Genomic DNA, 24,290 nt, shown 5'->3' with positions numbered 1-24,290 from the left:
GTTTCATTATAACATGAATATCGGTTTTGCTGTCATTTATTTCCTCCATTTAAGTATGTTTACTCATTAGACAAAGATAACACATCTAGACTAGCAGAAAGTTAATGTTAATAGATTCTCTGGCCCTAGGGTCTCACTCAAAGTCTCTCTGCCATCATTGAGCTTTGCTGGCCTGGTCCCAGGGTTGCCTTTGGTTTGTGAGGGGGCCTTGGAATAGGACTCTGTGATGAACTTAGGACATCCCGAGTGGTCTTCCATTTGGACCCTCGCTTGGCTTGATCCTCATAGGCCCTGGGGATCACCACCTCACGTCTGTCAGGGAGACAGCAGACACTTAATAGATGCCTCTTGGGTTGGGTTGGATTGGATTGTACTGAATCTTGTTGAATGGATCAACAGAGCTGTGTAATTGGGCCATAGACTAAAGTTGGGGAAAATTCCGTTAGTCTTGAGCATGTGGATCTCCCAGAGCTGAGCAGGGCTACTCCTGGCGATCCCAGGAGGTGCTCTCTGTGTTAGCAAAACGGTGCATCTGTCTCTGAATGGTTTTTATCTTGTCCATATGTGAAATGAGATACTTCCTTTGCATATGGATTTCTTTGCTGGAAATCTCTAATATTCCCCAAAGAACAGATTGCTGTAAGAAAATTATTTCCATCTGAAAATGTGTGGACTGTTTAAGGAGTGCTGAAGGATGAAACATCCACATTTGGAGGAGTCTTTCAGTGTCCAAGCCCCGGCAGTGGCCGCTCTCTGCTTTCACATTGAGGGACTAATGACTAGTGCGGGGGTGAGATCCATTTGAACATTTGGATCTCTCCACTTGATTGTTGGTCAGGTCATCGGCAGCTTCAGGTTCTGTCTGCCCCCACCTGCTTTCCCATGCCCTGGAGCATGCCAGGGGTCAGGCTTTGTCTGTGCCCCATCTTAGGCGGGATGTTGCTCCCCGGAGCTCTTCCAGAGGAGTCCGAGGGGAGCACTTGTAGGGCCCCCCCACGAAGAGGGCTTAAAAGACATGGGGACTTTGAGAATGGAGCCCATGGCTTGTCTTCTGTGTGGCTTTTTGAGCCCGAGGCAGGAGACTGGGAAGTCGGGCGTGCTCTGTAGGGGAGTGATCTTCCTGCTTTTGGCACTTGTGCCCCGTCCTCTGGCACAGGAGTCACCAGTTATTGTGTTTGAGACAAAATCAGCACAGGAGGGGGGTAAGGTAACATGCTGCGGAGCGGGGCCTGGAGTGGGGGGCTCCCTGAGTGAGGGAGAACCACTCTCCGCCTTCACTGATTGCTCAGGCCGCCTCCAGCCGCGGCCTGTCTGTTTCTCCCTTCCCAAGGACCCGTGAAGCAGAAATGGCCACAGCCTTCCTCGCTCCATGCTGAGATTGAGCGGGCCCCTCTCTCTTTGACTTCTCCAGGTAATTAAGACAGATGACAGCGACAAGGGAGCTGATGCTGTGACCGAGTCGGAGGCTGCTGAAGAGCTGCTGGAGACTCCCCCTCAGCAGCTTGGGAAGAGGGACGCCCCCGACGTTGTTTTAGAAGCCCAGCTTAATGACAGTGAGGCTGAGGATGGGCAAGAGCGTGGGCCAGGCGCGCTGCTGGATGGGGCCCAGGACAAGGGTGAGTATCCGTTGCCGTCACACGGGTAAGCCTTCCACATCCGGGGCCCATTTTTCCCTCTGTGCTATAGCTTAGGCTAAGAGAGCCAAGTGGGATTGTCCTTACTTCCAAGGCCCCACAGATGTTTGAGCAGTGGACAGACATCTTGGGAATGACTGGCCTGGAAGTGCTACATTGAATCAGAACGTCTTGCAGATGGAAGGACTCTTGGAGGTCGTATAACCCATTCCTGATAGAAACATAAATCTCCATTACATCCGTGACTCCTTGTTGTCCCACCTCTGTTTGAAGGCTTTCGTAATGGGGAGCTCAGATCCTGCAGAAGGAGGCTCATCTGGGCGATACCGGAGCCTACAAGGTTGTGATTGTTCTTTTGTTTTTTCAGTTTGACATTTTCTATAAGAATTGCATTCTTGCTCTCTGGTGCATGTAAAGCAGCAGCAAACGAGTTTTGAAAATTGTTAAGGAAACTGTGAGCCATTTTCTTTTAAAAATGGAAAATTCTCCACTAGTTGTTTCACTAAAATATTCCTCCTTGTGTGTGGATGTGTGGGGATGTGGATGTGCGTACCCACTCAGGGCCCTTACCCTGAAAGGGTTTAGTGGGTGAGGAACTGACTTGGGAAGGTTTGGGTTCGTTTGTCTCAGACCTTCATTAAACCTTTGGAAGAGCATTCCATTATGCTGGCCATCTGGCTGAGGGTTTTCTGGAAGAACAGGATAATACATGGGAGCACTGGACAGAGCTAAGGGAACAGGTGAGCCAGGGACCTGGAGGTGAAGCTAGAACACGGGAACCCTTCCGGGTAGAATGCTCAAGACCTTTCTGTGAAAGGAGCTCGCCTTCCAGCCCGATGCATGTCAAGCATGTCTGAGGAAAGGACCGAGCAGTCTTGGCCATTAAGAGCTGGGACAGACAATGGACTTTATTCAGAAAGCAAGTCTGGTTCTGATTTCAGTTCAGGGGTAGAAGAATACCCACCTGTTGGAGAGGACAGAGGGTCACCAGCTCTCTGGGGCACAACAACTGAGGGGAAAAACTTCATTGATAAAAATATCAGGGAATTATCTGGAAAATATAGGAAATTATCAGGGAAAATATAGGGAAAACTGGATGTGATTTGCCAGTTCTGGAAATGTCTGAAGAGCGATTGCATTGTGGATCCCTTTTGGGAAGAGAAGTTGGACCTGAACTACTGAACTGGGTCAAAATTGTTATCAAACTGTATAGGCCTTTGGGCATAGTTCCAAGTTGCTCTCCAGGATGATTGGACCAGTTCACAACTCTACCAACAATGCACAAGTCTCCCAATTTTCTCACATCCTCTCCAACATTTGTCATGGTGGTTAATCTGAGAAGTATGAGGTGAGAACAGAGTTTTTCTAATTTGCACTTCTCTAATCCATAGTAATTTGGAGCATTTTTTGCTACCAAATGTGTCTCTTGATAGCTTCGATTTCTTCTTCTAAAAATTGTCTGTTCAGATTCTTTGACCATATATTAATTGGGAAATGGCTGTTATTTTTATAAATTTGATTTAATTCTCTATATGTTTGAGTAATAAGACCTTTATTAGAGAAACTTTATCTTTGAACTTACTCTGAGCTGAGACTTGTGATGTCTTTCAATGCCTCTGTCCAAATATAGTATTTCTCTGAAGACAATAGCAGGATTTAGCCAGTTTAATCTGAATGTTGGGCCTTATAGTTGAAATAACTGATGTTTTATTCCTTTCAGACCACTTTTGAAACTTTGGAAAGTATTTTTTGTGTTTTGTGATTCTAATTTTTTTTTTCAAATAAGTCTTATCTGAAAATATATGTAGCTTTCTGCTCCTTTCTGTCTCCTTTGGTGAAGAGAAGGGAGAGGATATTTTCTGGGACCCAGATTGGTCAGGGCTTCCTGTTCTCCAGAGCTCGCTTCCTTTTAGTTGCTTCTTTTTTCATTTACCATAGTGAAGCCATTGCGTATCTTGTTCTTTCTGTCCTAGTTACTTCAGGCAGCATCCCCGTTGAGAGTGCTTTGCCTTTCTGATTACACAGAGACATTTAATTACCATCCTGTACCACAGCTTGTTCATTTCCTAGTCTCTGGAGAGTTACTTCTGTTGTTGTCCTTCTCCTCCTCTTCCTCCCCCTCTTTCTTCCTTCTTCCCTCTTTCTTCCTTCTTTCTTTGCTAGAATTGGAAAATGAGTAGATACCCATCAATTGGGGAATGGCTGAATAAGTTCTTTTAAATAAAAGTAATAGAATATCATTATTCTATAAAAAAATAATGAACAAACTGATTATAGAAAGGCCTGGAAGAATTTACATGAACTGATGCCGAGTGAAACAAGCAGAAACAAGAAACCATTGTACACAATAACAGCAAAATTGTGCAGTGATTTACTACGACAGACTTGTATCTTCTCAGCAGTTCAGAGATCCAAGGCAATCCCAGTAAACTCTGGATAGAAAACACCATCTGCATCTGGAAAGAGAACTATGAAGATTGAATGTAAATTAACACATGCTATATTCACTTTTTTTCTGTTTTTTCTTTTCTCTCATGTCTTTTTCCTTTAGTTTGAAGATTTTTCTCTGCCATCATGATTCATAAAAAAGTTAATATACATTATAACTAGAAAAAATAAAACAATAAAAAAAATCTACCAAAAAAAGTTTTTTGCTCTGTTTTAGATAGTGATGATGAGTCACTGCCAAGTGACTACTGGGAGAACCACCCCCAATCTGTTTGTTAGATGAGTATGCTTATTTTAGGAGGAAGTTCAGGTGTTCCCTTTTATTCTGCTGCCATTGACCATCTTCTCCTCCATTGGCTTCTGAAACTCACAGGCTCTCCTGCCTCTCTTTCCCTGGCTCCTCCTTTCCTCACCGTGGATGTTATCTCAAGGCTCTGTTATTGGGGTCCTTTCTTGTTCCTCTCTCTCTCTTCACTCTCATTCAGCTTCAGCTGGACAGCTCCCAAATCTCCCCCATTTGCTCTTCCAAATTCTGACCATACCTCTGCTTGGAAGTCCTACAGGGGCCCCACACTCAACATATTCAAAAGGAAGTTCCTTACCACCATCACCCCCCATCCTCCTCTTCACTTATCCTGTCTCCGACATTGCTATTCACCATGTCTCTCATATTTCATGTCAGGCTTATCTTTGATTCTTTCTCCTCAGATCCTTGGTCGGAGCCTTCCCTGGTCTCTATTCCTAAGTGATCTTTCTTTCTCCAAGAGTCTTAGTTCATTTGTCTTGTCCTGGCTGCCCTAGGACTTCTGGTGCCGAACTGGGATTCTCTTGTTACCCGCTTAAGGGCAGGGCCCGTGTCCTAGATAAAACCTCTTGTTGGCTTTCCTGGGCTGCTTAGCACAGTGGCTGCTACCATCTCTTGAATAGTTTTTGTTGTTGAATCTTTTCCCTCGTCTGACTCTTCCCAACCTCGCTTGGGGTTTTCTCGGCGAGGATCCTGCAGGGTTTGCCATTTCTTTCTCCAAATCATTTTGTGGATGAAGGAACTAAGGCAGCCAGAGTGACTTGACATGCCCCGGGTCGCACGGCTAGTGTCTGAGGCCAGATTAGAATTCTGGGATGGGCCTTCCTGACTGCAGGCCCAGCGCTCTGCACACAGGGACTCCCTGCGCCGTTTAGCTGCCCCTGAATGTGTAAGTGCTCAATAAATACGTGTTCCTCTGCTCTCTTCCAGCCCCTCTAAAATTCTGGTTGACACCCAAAGCCTGTTTGGTGTTTGGGGGCATGGGTGTATGTATGTGTACATACATATACAAGTGAGAATTCTACATGAATAATTTATCAGTTTAGCATGGTAAAGGGAGAGAGGTTGCTCATGTGTATTTTCAGCAAACACTATTAAGGAAAGGTTTCAACTCTTATGAAATGCCTTGATTTGTCTCCCTTGGCAGTTCCCTGCTTTGTGAAATCACTGAAGCACTTCAGCATGTTGCCTGTATAAATTATTGTTCTGTTATCGTGACCCCCTTAGGATACCACGCCGAGCAGGCAGGCGAGCAGTGGTTGTCCTGTGATGGAACCAAGCTATTTTATGACTTCCCAGCCTCAGGGAGATGAAGGAAAATAATGCTCCCAGGATGAATAGGGATGTGCAGATTTTTTTGTGTTTCTTCACTGAGTTTTGTCCTCTGGATAGTTGGCTTTAGGATAGTATTTCATCTTTTTTTTTTTTTTTTTGGAGGTCGTTTGGTTGCTTGAGATCATTTTGAGGCAGTCTTATTGTTTCTGAAAAAGGCTAAAGTCAATGTCCTTCTTAATGAAGAATACCTCTTCCCTAGACAGGGAAGGAAAGACAGCATTGGAAGTGGTGGCTCTGTGAGTCTGTTTTCTTATTTGTAAAATGAGGGAGTAAATGATCCCCGAGTTTCCTTCTTACTTTATATCCTGTGGCCTAGAATCTAAACCCATTTCTTTGGGGTCTGGTCTTATGAGTAGCTATACTTGTATTACCTGAGTCTTTTTGGTCACAAAGATATGCACTGTAATTAGAATTTCTCTGGAATCCTTGTGCCCTTAGAAATTCACAGGTAATACCTTTCTTCCCTTGGACAAATTATTGAGCTTCTGACCCTTAAAAGGAGAATAATATATATATAGATAGAAAGCACTTATTAAGTGCTTCTTGCATGTCAGGCACTGTGCTAAGGGCAGGGGATTGAAAGAAAGGCAAAAACCCACTTTCTAGGATGCTGGAAACTGAAGGGATGGGAGTTCCTTGGGATACCCAGTCCTAGGATTCCAGATTCTGGGGAAGGCACCTCAAGAGAAAAATGGACCATTTCCTACCTGACTTTAGGAAACTTATCATTGGGAAAAATGATTCTGTGTGGCCCACTCAGCTTGGGCATTCCTCCCTCATCAGCACCCTCTGCCCCTCTAGGAGGAGGGTGGAGCCGGTGGCTCAAACCCTCCTGATAGGAGGGGGCCCAGCATAGCCATCTCCTCCTTTCAAACTCCTTATTTCTTACCCACTACCAAATCATTTAGACAATTACAACTTTTCTAGCGTGGTTGGACATCTGATATTGTGAGTCCCCCTTCCTTCTCATTAAAAAAATGGATTCCCTTGATATTCTTGACATTTTATTGCCACAGATGCATTTTTAAATTGTTTTTTCCAGTTCTATCAAATAATATTTTGATGCTTTGATTGGTTCAGCATTGAATTAATATATTAACTTAAATAGCATTGTCATTTTTATTATTTCATCTTGATCTACCAATGAGCAACTAATATTTCTCCATTTAGATTTACCTTTATTTTTGGAAATAGTGTTTTGTAATTGTGTTCATGTAGTTCCTGGTGTATCTTTGTAGTAGGTAGACTTTTGAGCATTATACTGTCTGTGATTATTTTTAATTGCTATTTTAATGCAATTTATTTCTCTATTTTTTTCTTCATTTTATTAGTAATATGTAGAAATGCTGATGATTTGCACAAATTTATTTTATGTTCTACTACTTTGTAAAAATTATTAATTATTTGAATTAGTATTGCAGTTGATTCTCTAGGGTTTTCTAACCCTATTATCTTCTAACCATCCTATCTAATAAAAAAAGTGATAATTTTGTTTTTTCTTTGCCTGTACTTATTCTTTCAGTTTCTTTTTCTTGTCTTATTGCTATAGATATCAATTCTGGAATGGTATTGAATATTAATGTTGATAACGAACACCCTTGCTTTACCCCTGATCTCAGTGGTATGTTGTCCTGTTCTTATCATTATCTTTAATGAAAATGTTGATTGTTTCTCCTGGAGAAGGCATCATCTTCCCACTTCCTCAGGCTCCCAATCTGTGAGTCATCTTGGACTCCTCACTCTCTTGCCCCTTCTTTCCCCCCCAAGCTGTTTCTGAGGCCTGTCATGTTCCCTCGGGCAAGGTCTCTTGTGCTTTCATCTCTGCAACATCTCAGACACCCCCTCTACTCTCCTCAGATGCTGTGCCCGCTCTAGTGTAGCCTTCATCACCTTACCACTTGGTCATTGCCCTGTCTTGCAGGTGGTGCTGCCTGCCTCCAGTCTCTTCCTCTCTACTTTGTCCTCCATTTAGCCGGCAAAGTGACTTTCCCAAGCCACCGGTCAGCAAACTCCAGTGACTCTCTGTCACCTTAAGGATCAATACAAAATGCTCCATTTGGCATTCAAAACCAGCCTCCTCCTCCCTTTCCATTCTTCTTATTCCTTGACCTTGACCTTCTTCCTTGAGACAGATTATTCATCTCAGTGACAGCACCTCCGGCGTTCCACAAACAGGATCCTCCATCTCTTTTCCTGGGCATTCTCTCTCGCTGACCTCCCCAGGTCTGGAATGTTTTCTCTCCTCCTTTTAGGCTACTAATATTCATAACAATAAATCCTTAACAAAATCCCATTTTCTACTGGAAACCTAGTACTTTCTCTCTTTTGATTAACGTGTGTTTAGCTTACTTTGTAGATAACTGTTTTTTTCCCTCAGTTTTCAATTAGTTTTTAATCTTTGCTTCAAACATCCTTATTAGATATATAAATCCCATTGTACATGGTTAGTAAAAGATACATTATATTTCTACTTTCTGTATTTGTGCAGTTTTAATGTCCAAATTTGTGTGTGTGTGTGTGTGTGTGTGTGTGTCTGTTTTGTGAAGGTGCTATGCACATAGTAAACTTCCCCCTTCATTCCCATTCAGTATTTTCTTTTTCTTTTCTTTTCTTTCTTTCTTTCTTTCTTTCTTTCTTTCTTTCTTTCTTTCTTTCTTTCTTTCTTTCTTTCTTTCTTTCTTTCTAAAAGCATTTGGGATTAAGGACTTGCCCAGGGTCACACAGGTCTGAGACCAGATTTGAACTTGGGTCCTCCTGACTTCAGGGCTGGTGCAATCTGTTTATTCTTGTATTTCAGCTTTAGAGATTATAGTTCATGCATATGTTATTGATATTAATTCATCGTATTACTCTTTGGCAAAATATTGTGTCTCTAGCTCTTTTAATTAGATTTGTTGCTGTTTTTGCTTTATCTAAAACCATCAGTCTTGAAGACTCTGAATCACAAAAATAGCTGCCCCTGTTTTAAGATTTGAAGAGTTCTTTACAGATGTGATTTCATATGAACCTTAAAGCCTTGTGAGATGGGCACTTTCTGCCAGCATTACATTTTCATTTTACACAGGAGTAAACTAAGGCTTCAAGCATGTTGAAGATGCATATTATTCAGTAGTTTTTGGTCCAGTACCATAAGCTGCTTTCAAATATTGCTGCTCATTTTTCTTAACGAATGAGAAAACAGTCTATCTGAGTCCAAGTGTCAGTACTTCCCCCGACAGAACTCAGTCCCATCATCCTCCTTGTCACCGTACCAGTTCCCAAGTCTGCCAGCCATCATCATCTGTAGAGAGAATTAGAGTATGAGTAAGGCTGCAGGTTGGATTCCTGCTGCTGAGCTGGGAGAGGGAGAGGGATTGTTACTTGTGAGCCATGGTACAGACCTGCTGTGGGTGGAGGGCCCCGTTCCAACTGACCCGTGGCCTGTGCTGACCACCTGGCCTAGAAGTGCTTCTGGGAAGCACTGAGGAGAAGAGTGGAGTAAAATCGTTTCCCTCTCTCTCTGGAGAGGTGGAGGCTCCTCTTGGATCATCTCATACCTGTTCTCAGGCCTAATGGACAGGCTGATGAAATTCTGCTGATGACTTTTTCCCATCATAAAAGTCATAAACTGGGGTTTGTGAGTAGGAGGTGACAGATCTGGGTCCACCCTTTAGAAAATTCCTTTAGGGGAATGGCTTGGAGTGGGATTAGTGGGTTTAGCCTTGGTAAGGCTGTTTCTTTATTTGAGATGGAGGTGAAGGAAGGAAGACATATGGGTAATAGTCAGTGAGAAAGAGAGAAGAAAAGGGAGCTCGGAGCAAAGGACTTCTGTTGACTGTGCAGAATATCAGGCAAGATGCTCAGCTGAGAGGGAGCCATGAGGGTTCCAGGGGGGATGAAGAGGCTTGGGAGAGCCGGAGCAGGAGCTGATGAGGGAGGTGGGAGTAGGAGTAGCTGGGGCTGCAGCTTTGTCGTGGATGCCATCAGAATGCTCACACGATTCTCTCATCCTCATTTGGCAGCCTTGATGTAGGGAGAGGACCAGGAAGGGTAGGATTGCAGGCTGAAGCTTGGCTGGGCGTGTCCTAGGTGAGAGGAGGAGGGGACAGTTTGGAATCGATGGTGAGCACGTGGCCAGTGCAGGGGGGAGCTGGAAGCCAGTAAATTGTGTCTCATACCTGGAAGGGATGTCTTTGTGAGGGAGGGGGTGTCAGAGTTGGGTTATTGAGGTAGCCAGCTGGTGCTGCTGTGGTTGTTCTGGGCCCCTTCCTTCTTCCTTTGGCCTCCCTGGGGTAGATGCTTCTTCAGGGGCTTTCTGCCTCCGAGGTTTCCTTTCCTGGGCTTGGGAGCCACTGTGCTGCTGGCTCTGGAATAGAATGCTGACCACGCTGTGGAGGCTCCAGGGAGAAGATGCCAAGGACTCCTTGTGGAGGGGGAGCACCCATCTCTGACACCCCCGGGGCCAGGAGAAGCCCCTAACTCTTAGTAGCCAAGTGACTGGTGAGGGTACCACATTTTCCCCTTTTGTGAGCCTTAGTTTCCCCAGCTGTAAATAACAGTTCTTGGTCTCCTGGGAATTCTAAGGAAAGTGCTTTTTAGTATTTCAAGTGCCCTGGAAATGTGCTCTCTCCAGAACGACTTCACTGAGCCTGTCACTTGGTGCCTGTTACTTGATGGGTCAGGTTGAAGCATTTATTAAGCACCTATGATGTATAAGGCACTGAGCTAAGTCCTGGGGATGCAGAGCAAAGGGAAAATACAGTCCCTGCCCTGTGGGAGCTCACCACTCACCGGGAGAGACATTACACAACCAGCCACATGCAGAGAAGAGAGATGCTGAATGCAGATGTCAGCTGAGGGAAAGCATGGGCCACAAGGACCATTGGAAAAGGCCTTTTGCAGTTGCTGGGAGTTTGGCTTGGGTTTGTGAAGGAAGCCCGAAAGTGGGTACAAGGAAGGAAGACATTCTAGGCCTGGGGGCCAGCCAGGGGAAGTGCAGTGAGAGAGACACACACAGAGACTGTGAGTGAGTGTGTGTGTGTGTGTGTGTGTGTGTGTGTGTGTGTATGTATGTGAGTGTATGTGTGTGAGAGTGTGTGAGTATGCTGGGGGGGAGGGGGTCACACCTGTAGAGCTAAGAGGGGGCCAGGTTGGGAAGGACTAGAAGAGCTCAGCATCAGGTTTTCTCATTGGTCAGGAGGCATTTCAGTGCCTCTGGAGTTGATGAAAGAGTGAGATACACGGTCAGACTCGCCCTTTAGGAGGTTGAATCTGAGAGAAAGTATGGAGCGGGGAGAGCCGCATGGCGGGCAGGTCAAGCAGTAGTCCGGGGCAGCCCTCCTCATGTGGCCTGATGAGGGCCTGTGGCAGGGGATGAACGAGACGTTATAAAAGTAAAATCCACAGGACTCAGCGGCTGCTTTGGACTGGAACGGGACTTGGGGCTGCCCATTGGGCTGTGGGCTGATGAGCTATCATCAGATCCTCTGGCATTTGCAGCCTTTCATGACCTGCCCATTCCATCCTCCTAAACCTTTCTTCCTCCACCTTCCTCTACCTTCCCCCCGCCCCCAGCTTCTCTCCAATACAGTGACCCTGGCTGCTTCTCATTTCCCGACTCCAGCCATGTTCCCTGACTGGCCCCCATGCCTGGAATATCCTCCTTCTTCACCTATCCCTGTTGAGCTCCCTGGCTTCCTTCAACTCCCAGCTCCTAGGGTAAACCTTCCCCAGTGACTTTTCATTCTTCTTCCTTCCTTCTGCCGATTATTCCTGATTCATCCTGTCTGTGTCTCCTTCCTTTGTAGCTCCCGCATGTTGCTTCCCCCATTGGACTGGAAGCTCCTTGAGGACACGCCTGGCTTTTATTATTCTTTGTGGCCTGGGGTTAGGAAAGGGCCTGATGTGGCCTGTAAGCACTTACTAAAGGCTTCCTGAGTCATGCAGAGAAATCAAATGGAGTTGGAGCGATGGTCTTTAGATTTTGGCAGCTAATAAATCGTAGGTGGCCTCCAAGTAAGCACTTTCAGCTAAGTGGGAAGCTCAGAAGCCGGACTAGAAGGAAAGTAAGCATCAGTAGAAGGAACAAAAGGGAGGAAAGGTGGAAGCCCCCAGTCCCCAGCGGAGGGCGGATCAGGTCAGGGCTTTTTGAGGACAGAGACATGGGGGGGGGGGGGTGTAGGCAGTGGGGAAGCAGCCAGAAGGAAGGGAAGGAAGGAAGACAAATGAGAGGGTTTACGGGCGTCCTGTCGGAGATGGAGAGTTGGATGCTCATCTGGGCACGGAGAGGGGCTTGCTTTGGCAAGGAGAGGGCCACCCCTATGTGTGAGAAGAGGGTGATGGAGGAGACAGTGGCCAAGAGCCTCTCAGTGAAGGATTGTCACAGCTGAGAAGGTGGAGGAGGAGGGGGCATGAGGAGGAGGGGGCACAAGAAGTTGGGGGGAGAAGCCCCTAGAAGAGTGAGATAGTGATGTGAGGGAGGCGCAAAAGGCTTGATTGCCTTCACCCAGTGAAGGTCCAGTTGGGATGGTGTCACCTAACTTTGTCTTGGCTCCAACCAACAGGACTTTTGGTTTTTCTAGTTTTATTTTCCTCACAGAAGTCCGACCTTTTTCTTGGACTTGGTTCTGGTCTTGGAGGCATATTTCCGCTGCCTTTTATAGGCATAGAGTGACCCCGTCTCTCACCTGTTCGACCACTCAAGGCTGTCTCACCACTAAGGCCTTGTGGGACGGACTAATCCCAAGCCTCCTCGGGCCCTGCTTGGGCACAAGAAGCCGTGATTCATCTCCGTCACACAACCTGGCTGCAGAGATCCAGCAGTTGCTCGATTTGCATTGAGAGCTCATTTCCTTATTAATGAGAAGCCATTTCCCATCCAGGCTCCTTTGGAAAGGGGGCAGCATTTGGCTTCCTGGGGGATCCATTGGGTCCCTGAAGAGATACAATCTGTAAACATCAGTTTCTTCCTCCTATTATGCTGTTTTTCATGTCTCCTACTTCTTGTAATTATCACTTTTCTGTCCGGTTCATTTCAAATCACAGCGATAGAAATGAAAAATGAGTCGGCTGGGAGGAGGCTTCATCCCCCCGTTCTTCCTTTGTGCTCAAACAGCAGGTGACTTCTCTGCCGCACACTGGCTGCTTTCATGCGGTTTTGGAGGGGATGGCCACCCGGGCGACACGACCCTCGCCTTCCTTCTCCGGGCGGTGGGAACGAGTGTAGAGACGCAGGGATCGCCTGAGAAGGTCACGGTGTTCAAACTGCAGGAATCGCCACTGGACAGCCAGGTGGCCAGCCCGGGTTTTGTTCCCTCTGGTAGAGACAACGCACGGCCTTACCTTGTGTTATGGAGCACTTTCAGGCTCACAGGGGCCGTCCTCTTGGTCACTCTCTGAGAGTAATTAAGCACATGACTTTTAAGTGAGAGAGTTGGGGCGTGAATGCAGCTTTTCTGATTCAAAATCAGATCTCTTTCTACTTGGATATAACTTGTGGCCCACTGTGGTCTCCAGCCTCTCCCCTCCCCCCCCTTATGCTAATGACAGTCTGCCCCCATCCTGGGAAGGAGTCAGAGCTCCAAACTGGGCCTTTGGACTGAGGGTGTCTCCCCATGCTTCCTCCCGCAAATTTGGCAGGGCCCTTTGGGAGCCAGGAGGGCCTTCCAGTGAGCTCCTCCTGGTCTCCTTCCCATCCTTTACCTCCCAGAAGGCAATCGTAGAAAGTGACTCCTGCTTTCTGTCTGTCAGTCGGTTTAATGTCCCCTTTGGGTCTCCAGGTCGGCCCTGCCAGTGGTTTGTTACTCATTTCTCCACATCCTTAAAGGATTGTCCTCAGAGACTCCGAGCTTGTGCCGATGGGCCTAGCAGCAGGATGCGGCCTGCTCCGTCAGCCTGCCATTGCCTCCTGCAGTCTCAGCATCTCATCCTCTGATCCCCGTGGCCTTGCTTTCTCCTGCTGGGACCTTGTCAGTTATTCTCACTTCCTTCAGGGTTTAAGCTATTGGAGACTTTCCCCCAACAACCAGATGTCCCAACGCTTGACTTGCTCTTTTGAAATTCATCCTATTGCCTTTTCTTTGAAAATAAACCAAACCAAAACAGTCCCTGCATTCAGTACCTAGCGTACGCTGCAAGGAAAACAAGTGACAAGCCCTTATCCCCCCCATCCTGATGTGTATGTATTTACTATAGCTCAGAAATGAACATGGTGCTTTTGATGGCTGGTCGGCCTGCTGGCGAGGATGAGAGCCACTGATGTGCTCTCTGAGCCCAGGGTTTCTCCTTGAGGTTCTCTGGGGCAGGATTTCTTGCACTTTTTCTACTTGTGGCTCCTTTTTGGGTCCCAGTTTTTTATATGATCCCAGATATATGGGCAGATAAAATATGTATACAAATCAAACATTTACTAATAATAAATCACAATTTTGCAACCTGGGCCCTAGGAGACACCTTCCAATGGCAGGCCTGATATGGGCAGAGCAGCTGCCACTCACTACAAGTCAGTATTCACTCTTTTCTTTCGTTGTTTGTTTGTTTTTTAATTTCAAACTTAACAAATGTCACATAAGTCGAACATTTCCTAGATTGGAGGAAGAGCCAGAGCAGAGAAGGTATGGAGTGGAAATGAGAGGGATGCTAAGGAAGGATCTGATCATGGGCAATTGTTAATCAAACTATTTTGTACTGATCCAGAGGAGCAGCTGGAACTCCAGGGCAGGGGCCTCCCTCTCAGGCCTGGGTCCTCTCTTTCAGTCCTAGGGGCTCCCTCTCAGGCTTGGGGCCTGTCTCACAGCCCTGGGACCATCACAGCCCTGTGAAGGAGCAGCGTGAGCCCCAAGGAGCAAGGTTGGGCTCTTTCCCGGCTTTGGTGTGACCATGGTATTTTCCTGCCAACCCACTGACCCATGTGCAGGGAAAACATTGTTAAAGCTGCAGACAATTACTTTTCTTTTAACTCTGTGTGGGTCATATGGCTTTAAATAACATTTTAATTTAGCCAAAAATGATGCTTTTCGTGAAGTACCTAAGGGAGCACTCACAGCCTTGTATCTGAATGCAGGAGTGGAGAGAAGGGGCCATGTCTGGGAAGATGGGACACCTGGTCAGGGAGCAGAGAGTGAGGGTCCCAGGCCTTCATCTGACAGAGAAGGGCCTCTGAGCTCCCCTTCCCTTCGATCAGAGGATTCTCCTTTCTGTTGCTCTGACTCTGGGCTGGCCAGGGTCTGCACCAGACACAGATGGGCCTTGGTAGATTGAAGTGTCAGAGGTGGACCTGACCAGGCTAGCCCTTGGAGCTCGGAGAGCTGTTTCCTTGTCAGGGGCTGGAGGGAAGAGTCGTGTTCACAGCCTCGAAGCTGGAGCACATTGTGGACCTGGAGACAGGAAGACCTGACTTTGAGTCCAGCTCCAGACCCTTCTCTGGTCATGAGAGCCTGGACAAGTCTCTTGACCTCTCCTTCAGCCTCCTAGGGCTGTTTTTGAGGATCCAGTGGGATCACGGTAGGAAAAGTCTTCCCAGGCTTCAAGTGCCATGGAAACGTCAGCCATTGTCGTCCTCTTGCTTCTCATGGTCAGATGGTTCTAAAAGTTCATTCATTCCTTTTTCTGCATCCCATGACATGAACCTACAGCCTGTTGCCACTAGTCAGACTTCCCTGCACATCTGCAGAGCCCTTTTCTACTTTGTTTGCTCTTTGAAGGATTTCTTCCATGTTTATTTGCTTCCTTTTTCCTCCTGTAAAAACTCCATTCTCCCTTCCCCGACCTTTTCCTTTCCTTTTCGGAAGGCCGGCTTGCAGCTGGTGCTCACTTAGCTGTTCTTGTCACTGGCAAAAAAAGGCCCCAAACCCCCACGCTTCAGATTACTGTTGTATTCTCCTGAACCTTCAGACCTTTGGGAAGCAAGATGCTCCTGCATTCTCATTCTGGCTAATTCTCAGAGGAAAAAAATGAACAAGCTACAAATTAACTCTGAAAAAAACAACTGCAGGAGCAGATGGATTCACAAGTGAATTCTATCAGACATTCAAAGAACAATTAGCTGCAACATTACATAAATTGTTTACAACAATACCAAAAGATCCTACCAATGCCTTCTTATGCAGCGGTGATCTTGATACGGAAGTCAGGAAGTATCAAAACAAAAAAAGTAAACTATATTTCATTATCCCTAATGAACATAGATAGAATTTTTAAAGTAACATGTAAACAAAAAGGCTAAAGTAGCATACCCACGAGTATAGTCGCCGACCAGATTGGATTGTAGTAGATACCGAGTAGGTTTAATATTAGGAAAACAATAAGGTTAATTAACCATATTAAAAACAAAAGCAGTAGAAATAATTTGATTACATCAATAGATGCAGAAAAATGCTTTTGACAAAATACAGTATTCGTTTCTATCAAAACACCAGAAAACATATAGGAATAACCGAAGCTTTCCATAAAATGATAAATGGAATGTATCTAAAATCAAGAGCTACTCTTGTAACAGAGATAGATTGTTTCCAATAAATCAGGTTGTCACCACTTCTGTTTGACATAGAATTAGAAAGTCTGGCTGTAGTACTGGGATAAGAAAAGGAAATGACCGTGGGTCAGAACAATCCCCTTTTACATGATAGGAGAGTATCCTTAAAAAACCCCAAAGAACCAACCAGAAATTAATTGAAACTAAAACTTCAGCAAACTTGCAGGATACAAAAGCCACATAAATCATTTTCAGTTCTGTTAATTCTCACTCAGCAGGAAGAGAAAGAGAAATTTCTTTTAAAATTACTACAAAATGTATAAAATATCCAGGAATCTTCCTTTCAAGATACAAACATGAACGTAGACATTACACACACACACACACACACACACACACACACACACACACACCACACACTTATAGAAATTTTGTGGTTCAGGTGTTTTGTGTCATGTCTGACTCTGTGACCCCATTTAGGGTTTTCTTGACAAAGATCCTGGAGTGGTTTACCATTTCCTTGTCTAGCTCATTTGACAGATGAGAAAACTGAGGCAAACAGAATTAAGTGACTTGCCCAAGGTCATACAGCCAATAAGTGTCTGAGAACCCCAGAAGATGAATCTTCCTGACTCCTGGCACTCTTTTTGCTGTGCCACCTAGAAGCACCTTAGTTTAAATTAAGGAAAGACTTTTTCATAATTGGGGTTATCCACAAGTGTAATGGGCCGGGTTAGGAGGGACTCTCTTTCTCCTCTCTGGAGACTTGCAAGCACATCCTTCCAGTATATGTCTACTTGTTAGGAATGGTATAATGAGGGTCTGTTTTGGGGTGGTTTGCAGAGGAAATTACAGAGGTAAAAAGGATGGTAAAAAGGGAAGTAATTATCCAGAGCAGATGGTTTTTGTTCTTGAAAATCACCAGGAACACTGTTCGACTTTCTCTGTGATAATGATGCTGCTAGCTAGCATGTCTGTACTGTCTCCTCTGTGCCAGGCAGTGTGCAAAGCCCTTTACAAATATTCTCTCCTTCGATCCTTCCAGTGACCCTAGAAGGTAGATGCTTTTATAGCCCTGGTGAGAGGCAGGATGATATAGGAGAAAGAGCAATAATAACAGTAATCCCAGCCAACATTTATATGGCACTTCCTTAATTTCTCCTCCCACTTGCGATGTTCTGAGGGCACCGTTCGGAGGGGAGTCTTGGAGCAGAGACAGGCATCTTGTGTGGGCCGTTATCTCGGACCCCAGAAAATCCTCTTCCTTGATTCTTTCTGGGAAACAAAGGACTTGGAAATTTAGGCCATAGTCTCAAATGAAGAGTGAACTCTGCGGGATGGTTTTGCTTTGTAACTTATGGTCGGGGTGACAGAGACTTTGGAAAACTTGAATTCTGCAGAACAATGAGAACTCTGCTTTAAGTGGACACGCTGGTAGGTAGATGATTTCAACATAGATGGAAAAACAAACAGTTGATCATTCTTCAGTCCCATTCAGTTCAGACCATGTCAGTGTTTCCAGAGTACGCCCAGAATGGTAAAAGTTGGCTTCCAACTGAGCCTTCACTAAGAAGGGGCCAGTCCCAAAAAGGATTTATTTATTTATTTTGGCCCATGCCATTTAAAAATGATAATGAGTACAAGTCAAACCCCCCCCCCCCAGTTGTCTGGTTTGGGGGCTTAGCCCATATGTATTTGCTTTTGCACCTGGAAACTCCAGTTTGTTTGGTTAAGGCTGGGGTTTGGAGGTTGGGGGCTGGGGGAGCCAGAATAACAAACAAAAATATAAAATATTGAATGTTGAAAAATGTTTAGCTTGCTACTTTTTCATGAGGATTTTTAATACTCCTGGTACAGCGCCTACATGTGTCTTTACTGGAGAGATGTGGTTTCAGTTTCTTGGGTGAATGTGCATTTTATAAGTGTTTTTTTTTTTTAAAGGAAATTAAACATTAAAGGAATTTAAGTACTTTACTCTTTATATAATATAACTAAGAAAAGCCAGGAACTTCAGGGTTGGTTTTTTAAAATTTAATAAATAGAATCCATGTTCCACCATTTTGTTTATTATGGCTGGGCCTTTTAAAAGTTAGAGTTTATTTTGATTTTGTTGTATTTCAGCAGATGTGCACAATAAATTAACCTATCTCTTTTCTCCACTGGGGCCTGAAGCAGTATTAAATAACATCCAGTTTCTAGGGCATTTTGACACACAAGTGATCTAGCTTAATTCAGCTTGTGTTGTCCTGTGAGATGCCGTATGACACTTAGCACATGAGTCACGCGACACAGGCCAGGCCGTTTGGGCTGGAAGCCGGATGTCAGAGGGAATGTTCAGGCCAGAGGGAGCCTCGGCTTATGGAGCGGCTTCTTCCGGGCCTCAGTGTCCCCGAATGTGAAGTGAAGGGATGAGTCTGGGTAGGACGGCCAAGGGGCCGCCCCACTCTAAAGCCCTCTCGTTTCCTCCGTTCTCCCTCCGTTGGTTACATGTGAGAACCGTGAGGGCCTCCGTCCTCACTTGGGTCACGGCTGAGTCATTGTTTCCTGGGGTCAAAGGGGAATTACGAATTGTGAATCCCTCGTTGCCCTAGGATGTTGTGAAGAAAGTATTTCATGACTGACGGATAGACACAACATTTACTTGGCTCTGAGTCCATCAGACATTGTACTGAGTGCTTGGGGATATGACTGCAGAAGGGAAACCCATTCCTGCCCTCAGGAAGCTTAATTTCCAGCAGGGAGAGACATCACATGCATAAAGTTCAGCTGCTCGTGGATGGACAGAAGGGGCAGAGATTCTAAGGGCTCCAAGGGGGGAATAGGAGGCAAGGCCCTGGAAGTCTGAGGTTGCACTCGTGGGACTAGAGTGTTCAGGTCCCGGGGGGCATCGAGGCGGCCCTGAAGGAGTCAAGTTGCCGAATCTCATCTCATCCACTTGGGACCAGCCATTGGGAATCTTGGAGAGGCTTGGGGGGACGAAGGGGGCTGAACTTTCTCTCTTCCCCCCTTTCCTTCTGGGGCAGCCCAGAGCGGACACTATCTACCTGAACAGTGCTTCATAGTATTATAGCCAGGTCTGGGCGAGAGCCCAGAGGCTGCAGACACGACAGTGACCCACTCCGTGCCTCCCTGGGACAGAGGAGTTAGCAGGATTGTGGGAGGCTGTGGGACTTTCTGCATGTCGGGGGGTGGAGGGGGGGAATTCTATTTTTATTATGAGTGGAAAATGTTTCCTAGTAAATGAAGAGCTAGACTTGTTGTCTGGAAGACCTGGAATCAAATCCTGCTCTTAGCCCTTCCCACCTCTGGGAAACCTTAAGAATTATATCCTGAGCTGTAGCTTGAGTGGATGCTGGAAACCCCTGACTCACTGATGTGTTCTGGTCATCTAGGAAATGAGAATGCTGATGCACAGAGTGCAAGCCAGGGAAACCCCCCCAAGGCCCAGGATCCAGACCACTCGCTCCAACGATCTGCCAAGGTAACCAGCATTTGGCTCCCATGGGCCCTGCTGCTCTGGCCTGCTGCTGCCCAATGGGGGCTGGCGTGCAGGATGCCAGCCCCAGGGGCCAGCGGGCTCGTGGTCCCAGAGCCCCCTGTCTTGTGGCCCTGGAGCCCCCTTCTCGGGATCAGTGAGGCAGATGGCCTTGGCTGCCCATCATTTATACCTTTCCCTGTGATGGCAGTGAAGGAGAACATGGTTTTCGAGGGAGCGCTTTGTCCTTTCAGGACAATAGTCCTGATGTGCTCCCCGTGCTGTGCTCATCAGCCAGCTCCCATCTGAGTGTGGGCTCCTTGAGAGTGGGGCCTGCTTCTGCCTGTGGGTCTCCCCAACACCTAGATCAGTGCTTGTTGACCGATTGCTTTCTGCCCGGCTGCCTCCAGGCCTTGGGGAATTTGGTTTCTTCCTCTATCTTATGCAACAGGAAGCATGCTGTGGTTTAAAAAAAAAAAAAGATGCCCTTATTAAGGAAAACAAGTCAAAATGGTTGAAGACGTCCCTGCTGGCAGTGACTGAGAAGCTGAAAATCAGAGGGGAGGACGTTGAGGGGGGCTGTAACTGGGCTCTCTCCCATCGGAACGTGTTGGGCTCCTGCTTCGCGAAGCTTAGGAAACACTTCCCTGTAATTTGGATTTTGTGGGCATGCTTAAAGGGGGATTCCATGGCACATAGCATTAGTAAATACCAGTCCGTGGGATCATTAGCTTTCTTTGGATAAGAGAACTTTGGATAAGAGAACTTTGGATAAGAGAACTCAGAGACTGGCCCTAGAAACCCCCTTCTACCTCCCCCCAGTGCTCCTGGCGTGGTACAAATCTGACCCCAGCCTTTTCTCATTTCAGGTGGTTTATATCCTGGAGAAAAAGCATTCCCGGGCAGCCACCGGGTTCATCAAGCTCCTGGCTGACAAGAACAGTGAGCTGTTCAGGAAATGTGCCTTGTTTTCACCTTCTGACCACCGAGTCCCGAGGGTTTATGTTCCCCTCGCCGATTGCCCCGGGGACTTTGTGACGCGGTCTAATGACTATGCTCGAACTCTCTTTGTCTGCAGGATCGTGGCCTGGGAGGAGCACAGCCACTTTGCAGTGGGGTAGGTGATGGTGTGTGGGCAGCGAAGCCCCTGGGGCCCCTCACTTGGGGAGGGGGGCTTCATTTATGCAGCGGACAATTAGAGGACAGTTGGAGCCCTCTTCTACGAGGGCAGATGGGGAGCCTCTTGTTCCTGTTAGCTCCCTGAACATGCCTGTCGGGGTGTTTCCTCTGGCCCTGGAGGATACAGATGATTTTCCTTTGCAGAGAAGGGGAACTCATTTTGGCTTTGACACTCAGTCAGCTCGTGCTTCCCATTTCTAGACATGTATTGGAAATAAGCTGCTTTGCCACACACTCAGACCAAGTCCCTGGTGGTACCGAGGAATCTGGGACACAGTGAAAGTCGGGGGCATTTGCAGGGGATGTTACTTTGCCTGGAATTAAAGCCTGTAGATACTGAGAGTATCTTGGGGCTTCTTGTTGTTGATTTAGAATGAATCTTCAAAGTTTGGGCCAATTTAATGATTTAAGAACAAAGTCCATCACGGATAGGAAGGGGACATTCTTTTTCACAGATTCATACAATGTTAGAATGGACAGGGCCTCCCAAATTCTGAAAACTCTGATATAAGATAATCTCAACTCTCATGTCCCTGCCCCCACTGTGTGGGTTGTATGGAACTAGAGCCCTACCTGAACCCTTGTCACCTAGCTGCACAACAGGTTGGCCCCAGGATTGCAGGAGAATGGCGTCCGCATGAGCAAACTGTTGGCTTTCTGGCCTGGGCTGCCTCTACGGGCTTTGGCTGAGCTGTGCCAGGATGGCTGCGGGCACCATTGGGGCATCCCGGGAGCTGAGCAAGATGGCGAGGCAGCTTCGTGCCCTCTTGCCTCTGTAGGGTTCTAGACCCCAGGGCCAGCCCCTCCCTCTGGGCCTTGCTTCTGCAGGCTCTAGGCCCAGAGCAGGTCCTGTGGTGCTGGTCCCCCTCCCCTCTGGAGGGCTGCCTCAGGGCCGTCCCTTTCTCCCCCACAGAGCTGGAGCTGACTGGGCTCCTGCCCTTTGGTGTCTCCTGAGGTCCCTGGAGCCGTGGGCGTGGCCGAGAGAAAGGAAGCATGTTGGGCCGGGCAGGGAGCTGCTTTGGAGTCGGGAGGTGCAGCTTCTCTGTTATCTGCCCTTTTGACAGATCCCATTGTGCATCCCAGGAGCGCTTTCAGAAGGGTTGGCTGGGCTAGGGTGTGGTCAGGAAGCTTTCCCAGGGTGCCTTGATGGGAAAGCCTGAAAGACTTCTAGGTTATTTCCACCCCAAGTTCTTGGGTGGGATTTTGCTCTAGATAATGGGTGGAGGAGGATGATGGAAAAAGGATGTCTGCTACACTTTTTGTCTTCCTTATCTCCTGAGAAGGGAAAATTGAAAGTGAATGATTAGGGAAGTTTACTTTTTCTTAATGACTTTCTCTTTCTGTGGGTGAGGAAGTTTAAACCTCTCTCTGGAGAAGGAAACGTCTTTTATTCATTCACCAAACATTCATGAAGATCATACTACATGAGATGAGTTATGACAGTTCATTGATATTAATGATGGATTTCCCGTGGCTTTTTTCTTCCAAAATCCAGCTGCCTAACCCCGAGGATTCCCGGAGCCTTTTTTGGTTGGTGTCCTGGTTCCTGCCAGAGCTTTGGGAATCTGTGCTACCTTGTGGGAGTGTTCTTAGGGGACCCGATAGCCGGGCCTTCCTCATTTTGCCTTGCCAGTTTTTGGTAGTGGTGATGACTCTCTGCTCTGTCTTCCTATTCCTTCCTTAACGTCCTGTCTCCTGAAATATCATATTGCTACTTGTCCTTTATGTTACTCTCTGGTTGGCCCATGCATCCACATATAGGAAGAACCAATTAGTCAGTCGTGTACCCTTGTCTGCAGCCTTATGTGTGTGTGAGAGAGAGCAGAGAGAGAGAGATAGAACAGAGACAGAGAGACAGAGAGAAACAGAGAGATAGAGACAGAGACAGAGTCAGAGAGAGCTAGAGAGTGGAAGAAACTTGCCATAAATGCACAGTTTTAACTTTTAATTTTTCTAATGAGTGAAAATCTATTTTCTTTCTCTTCTGTTCCCTCTTTCCCGTCCACACTGAAATCTAACCCTTTTTCATTGTAAAAAAAAGAAAACAAAATTGTAACAAGCCTGTCTCATCAAGCAAAAAAATGTCATTTTTTATATTCAAAAAGCACATCTGCCTCTGCACTCCAGTGCAGTGTCCCGTGTCTGGTCAAAAAGTGGTGAGTGTGTTTGAGAATGGGTACTCTGGAATTGTGGGTGGACATTGCTATGATCAGTGTTCTGAAGTATTTCAAAGTTGTGTGTATTTACAATTTTGTTGTTCTTATATAAATGTTCTCCTTGTATAAATTGTTCTCCTGGTTCTGTTCCCTTCCCTTCAGCAGTCTTCCCAGATTTTTCTGAAAAAACCTTCATCCTTTCTGTTTTAAAAAATAGCATTTTAGGGGGCAGCTATGTGGCACAGTGGATAGAGAACCAGCCCTGAATTCAGGAGGACCTGAGTTCAAATCTACCCTCAGACACTTAAGACTTCCTAGCTGTGTGACCCTGGGCAAGTCACTTAATTCTAATTGCCTCAGCAAAAAAAAGAAAAAAAAAAGCATTTTATTTTTCCAATTACATGTAAAGATAATTTTCAGTGTTCATTTTTGTAAGATTTTGATTTCCAGAATTTTTTTCTCCCTCCTTACTTAACTTCCCCCTTTCCAAGATAGCAAGCTGTCTGATATAGATTATACATATACAATCTTTTTTTTTCCTTTTTTTTTTTTAACATATTTCCTTATTAGATTGGAAAAGAAAAATCAGAACAAAAGGGAAAAATTACAATTAAAAAAAAACAACAACAAAAAAGTGAAAATAGTATGCTTTGATCTACATTCAGTCTCCATAGTTCTTTCTTCGGACGTGGATGGCATTTTCTACCCCAAGTCTAATGGAATTGTCTGGGATTACTGTATTGTTGTGAAAAACTAAGTCTGTCAAACTTGATTATTATAGAGTGTGGCTGTTACTGTGTACTATGTTTTCCTGATTCTCCTCACTTCACTGAGGGTCAGTTCATATAAGTCTTCCCAGGCTTTTCTGAACTCAGCCTGCTGATCATTTCTTATAAAACAATAGTATTCCATTGCATTCATCTACCATCACTTATTCAGCCATTCCCCAACTGATGGGCATCTACTCAATTTCCAATTCCTTGCTAACACAAAAAAAGCCACTACAAACATTTTTGTACATGTATGTCCTCTTCCCTCTTTTATGATCTCTTTGGGATACAGACCAAGTAATGGCCCTACTGGATCAAGGGATCAAAAACCTCGTGTTCCCACATTCCCTCCAACATTTATCATCATCTGTTCCTGCCATCTTAGCCTATCCGAGAGACAAGAGACAGAACTTCAGAGTAGTTTTAATTTGCATTTCTCTAATCAGTTGTGATTTAGAGAATTTTTTCATATGACTATAGATGACTTTAATTTCTTCATCTGAAAATGGTCTGTTCACAGCCTTTGCCTGTTTATCAAT

At 45.9% G+C, this 24,290-nt stretch overlaps 1 protein-coding gene across 2 annotated transcripts in view; it reads left to right on the top strand.

Moving 5' to 3' along the window:
• DIS3L2 (DIS3 like 3'-5' exoribonuclease 2) overlaps positions 1-24,290 on the top strand; it is a 285,169-nt gene that overhangs the window by 119,577 nt on the left and 141,302 nt on the right. For both annotated transcript variants that reach the window (XM_031968143.1, XM_031968145.1), the window contains exons 7-9: positions 1,412-1,616; positions 19,564-19,652; positions 20,516-20,763. In XM_031968143.1, the coding sequence (XP_031824003.1) occupies positions 1,412-1,616; positions 19,564-19,652; positions 20,516-20,763 (542 nt within the window). The remainder of the gene's footprint in view (positions 1-1,411; positions 1,617-19,563; positions 19,653-20,515; positions 20,764-24,290) is intronic.

Source organism: Sarcophilus harrisii, chromosome 4, assembly GCF_902635505.1.
Source record: "Sarcophilus harrisii chromosome 4, mSarHar1.11, whole genome shotgun sequence".
Lineage (NCBI taxonomy): Eukaryota > Metazoa > Chordata > Mammalia > Dasyuromorphia > Dasyuridae > Sarcophilus > Sarcophilus harrisii.
The sequence above is the reverse complement of the archived record's forward strand: the minus strand, read 5'-3'. Positions and strand labels throughout refer to the sequence as shown.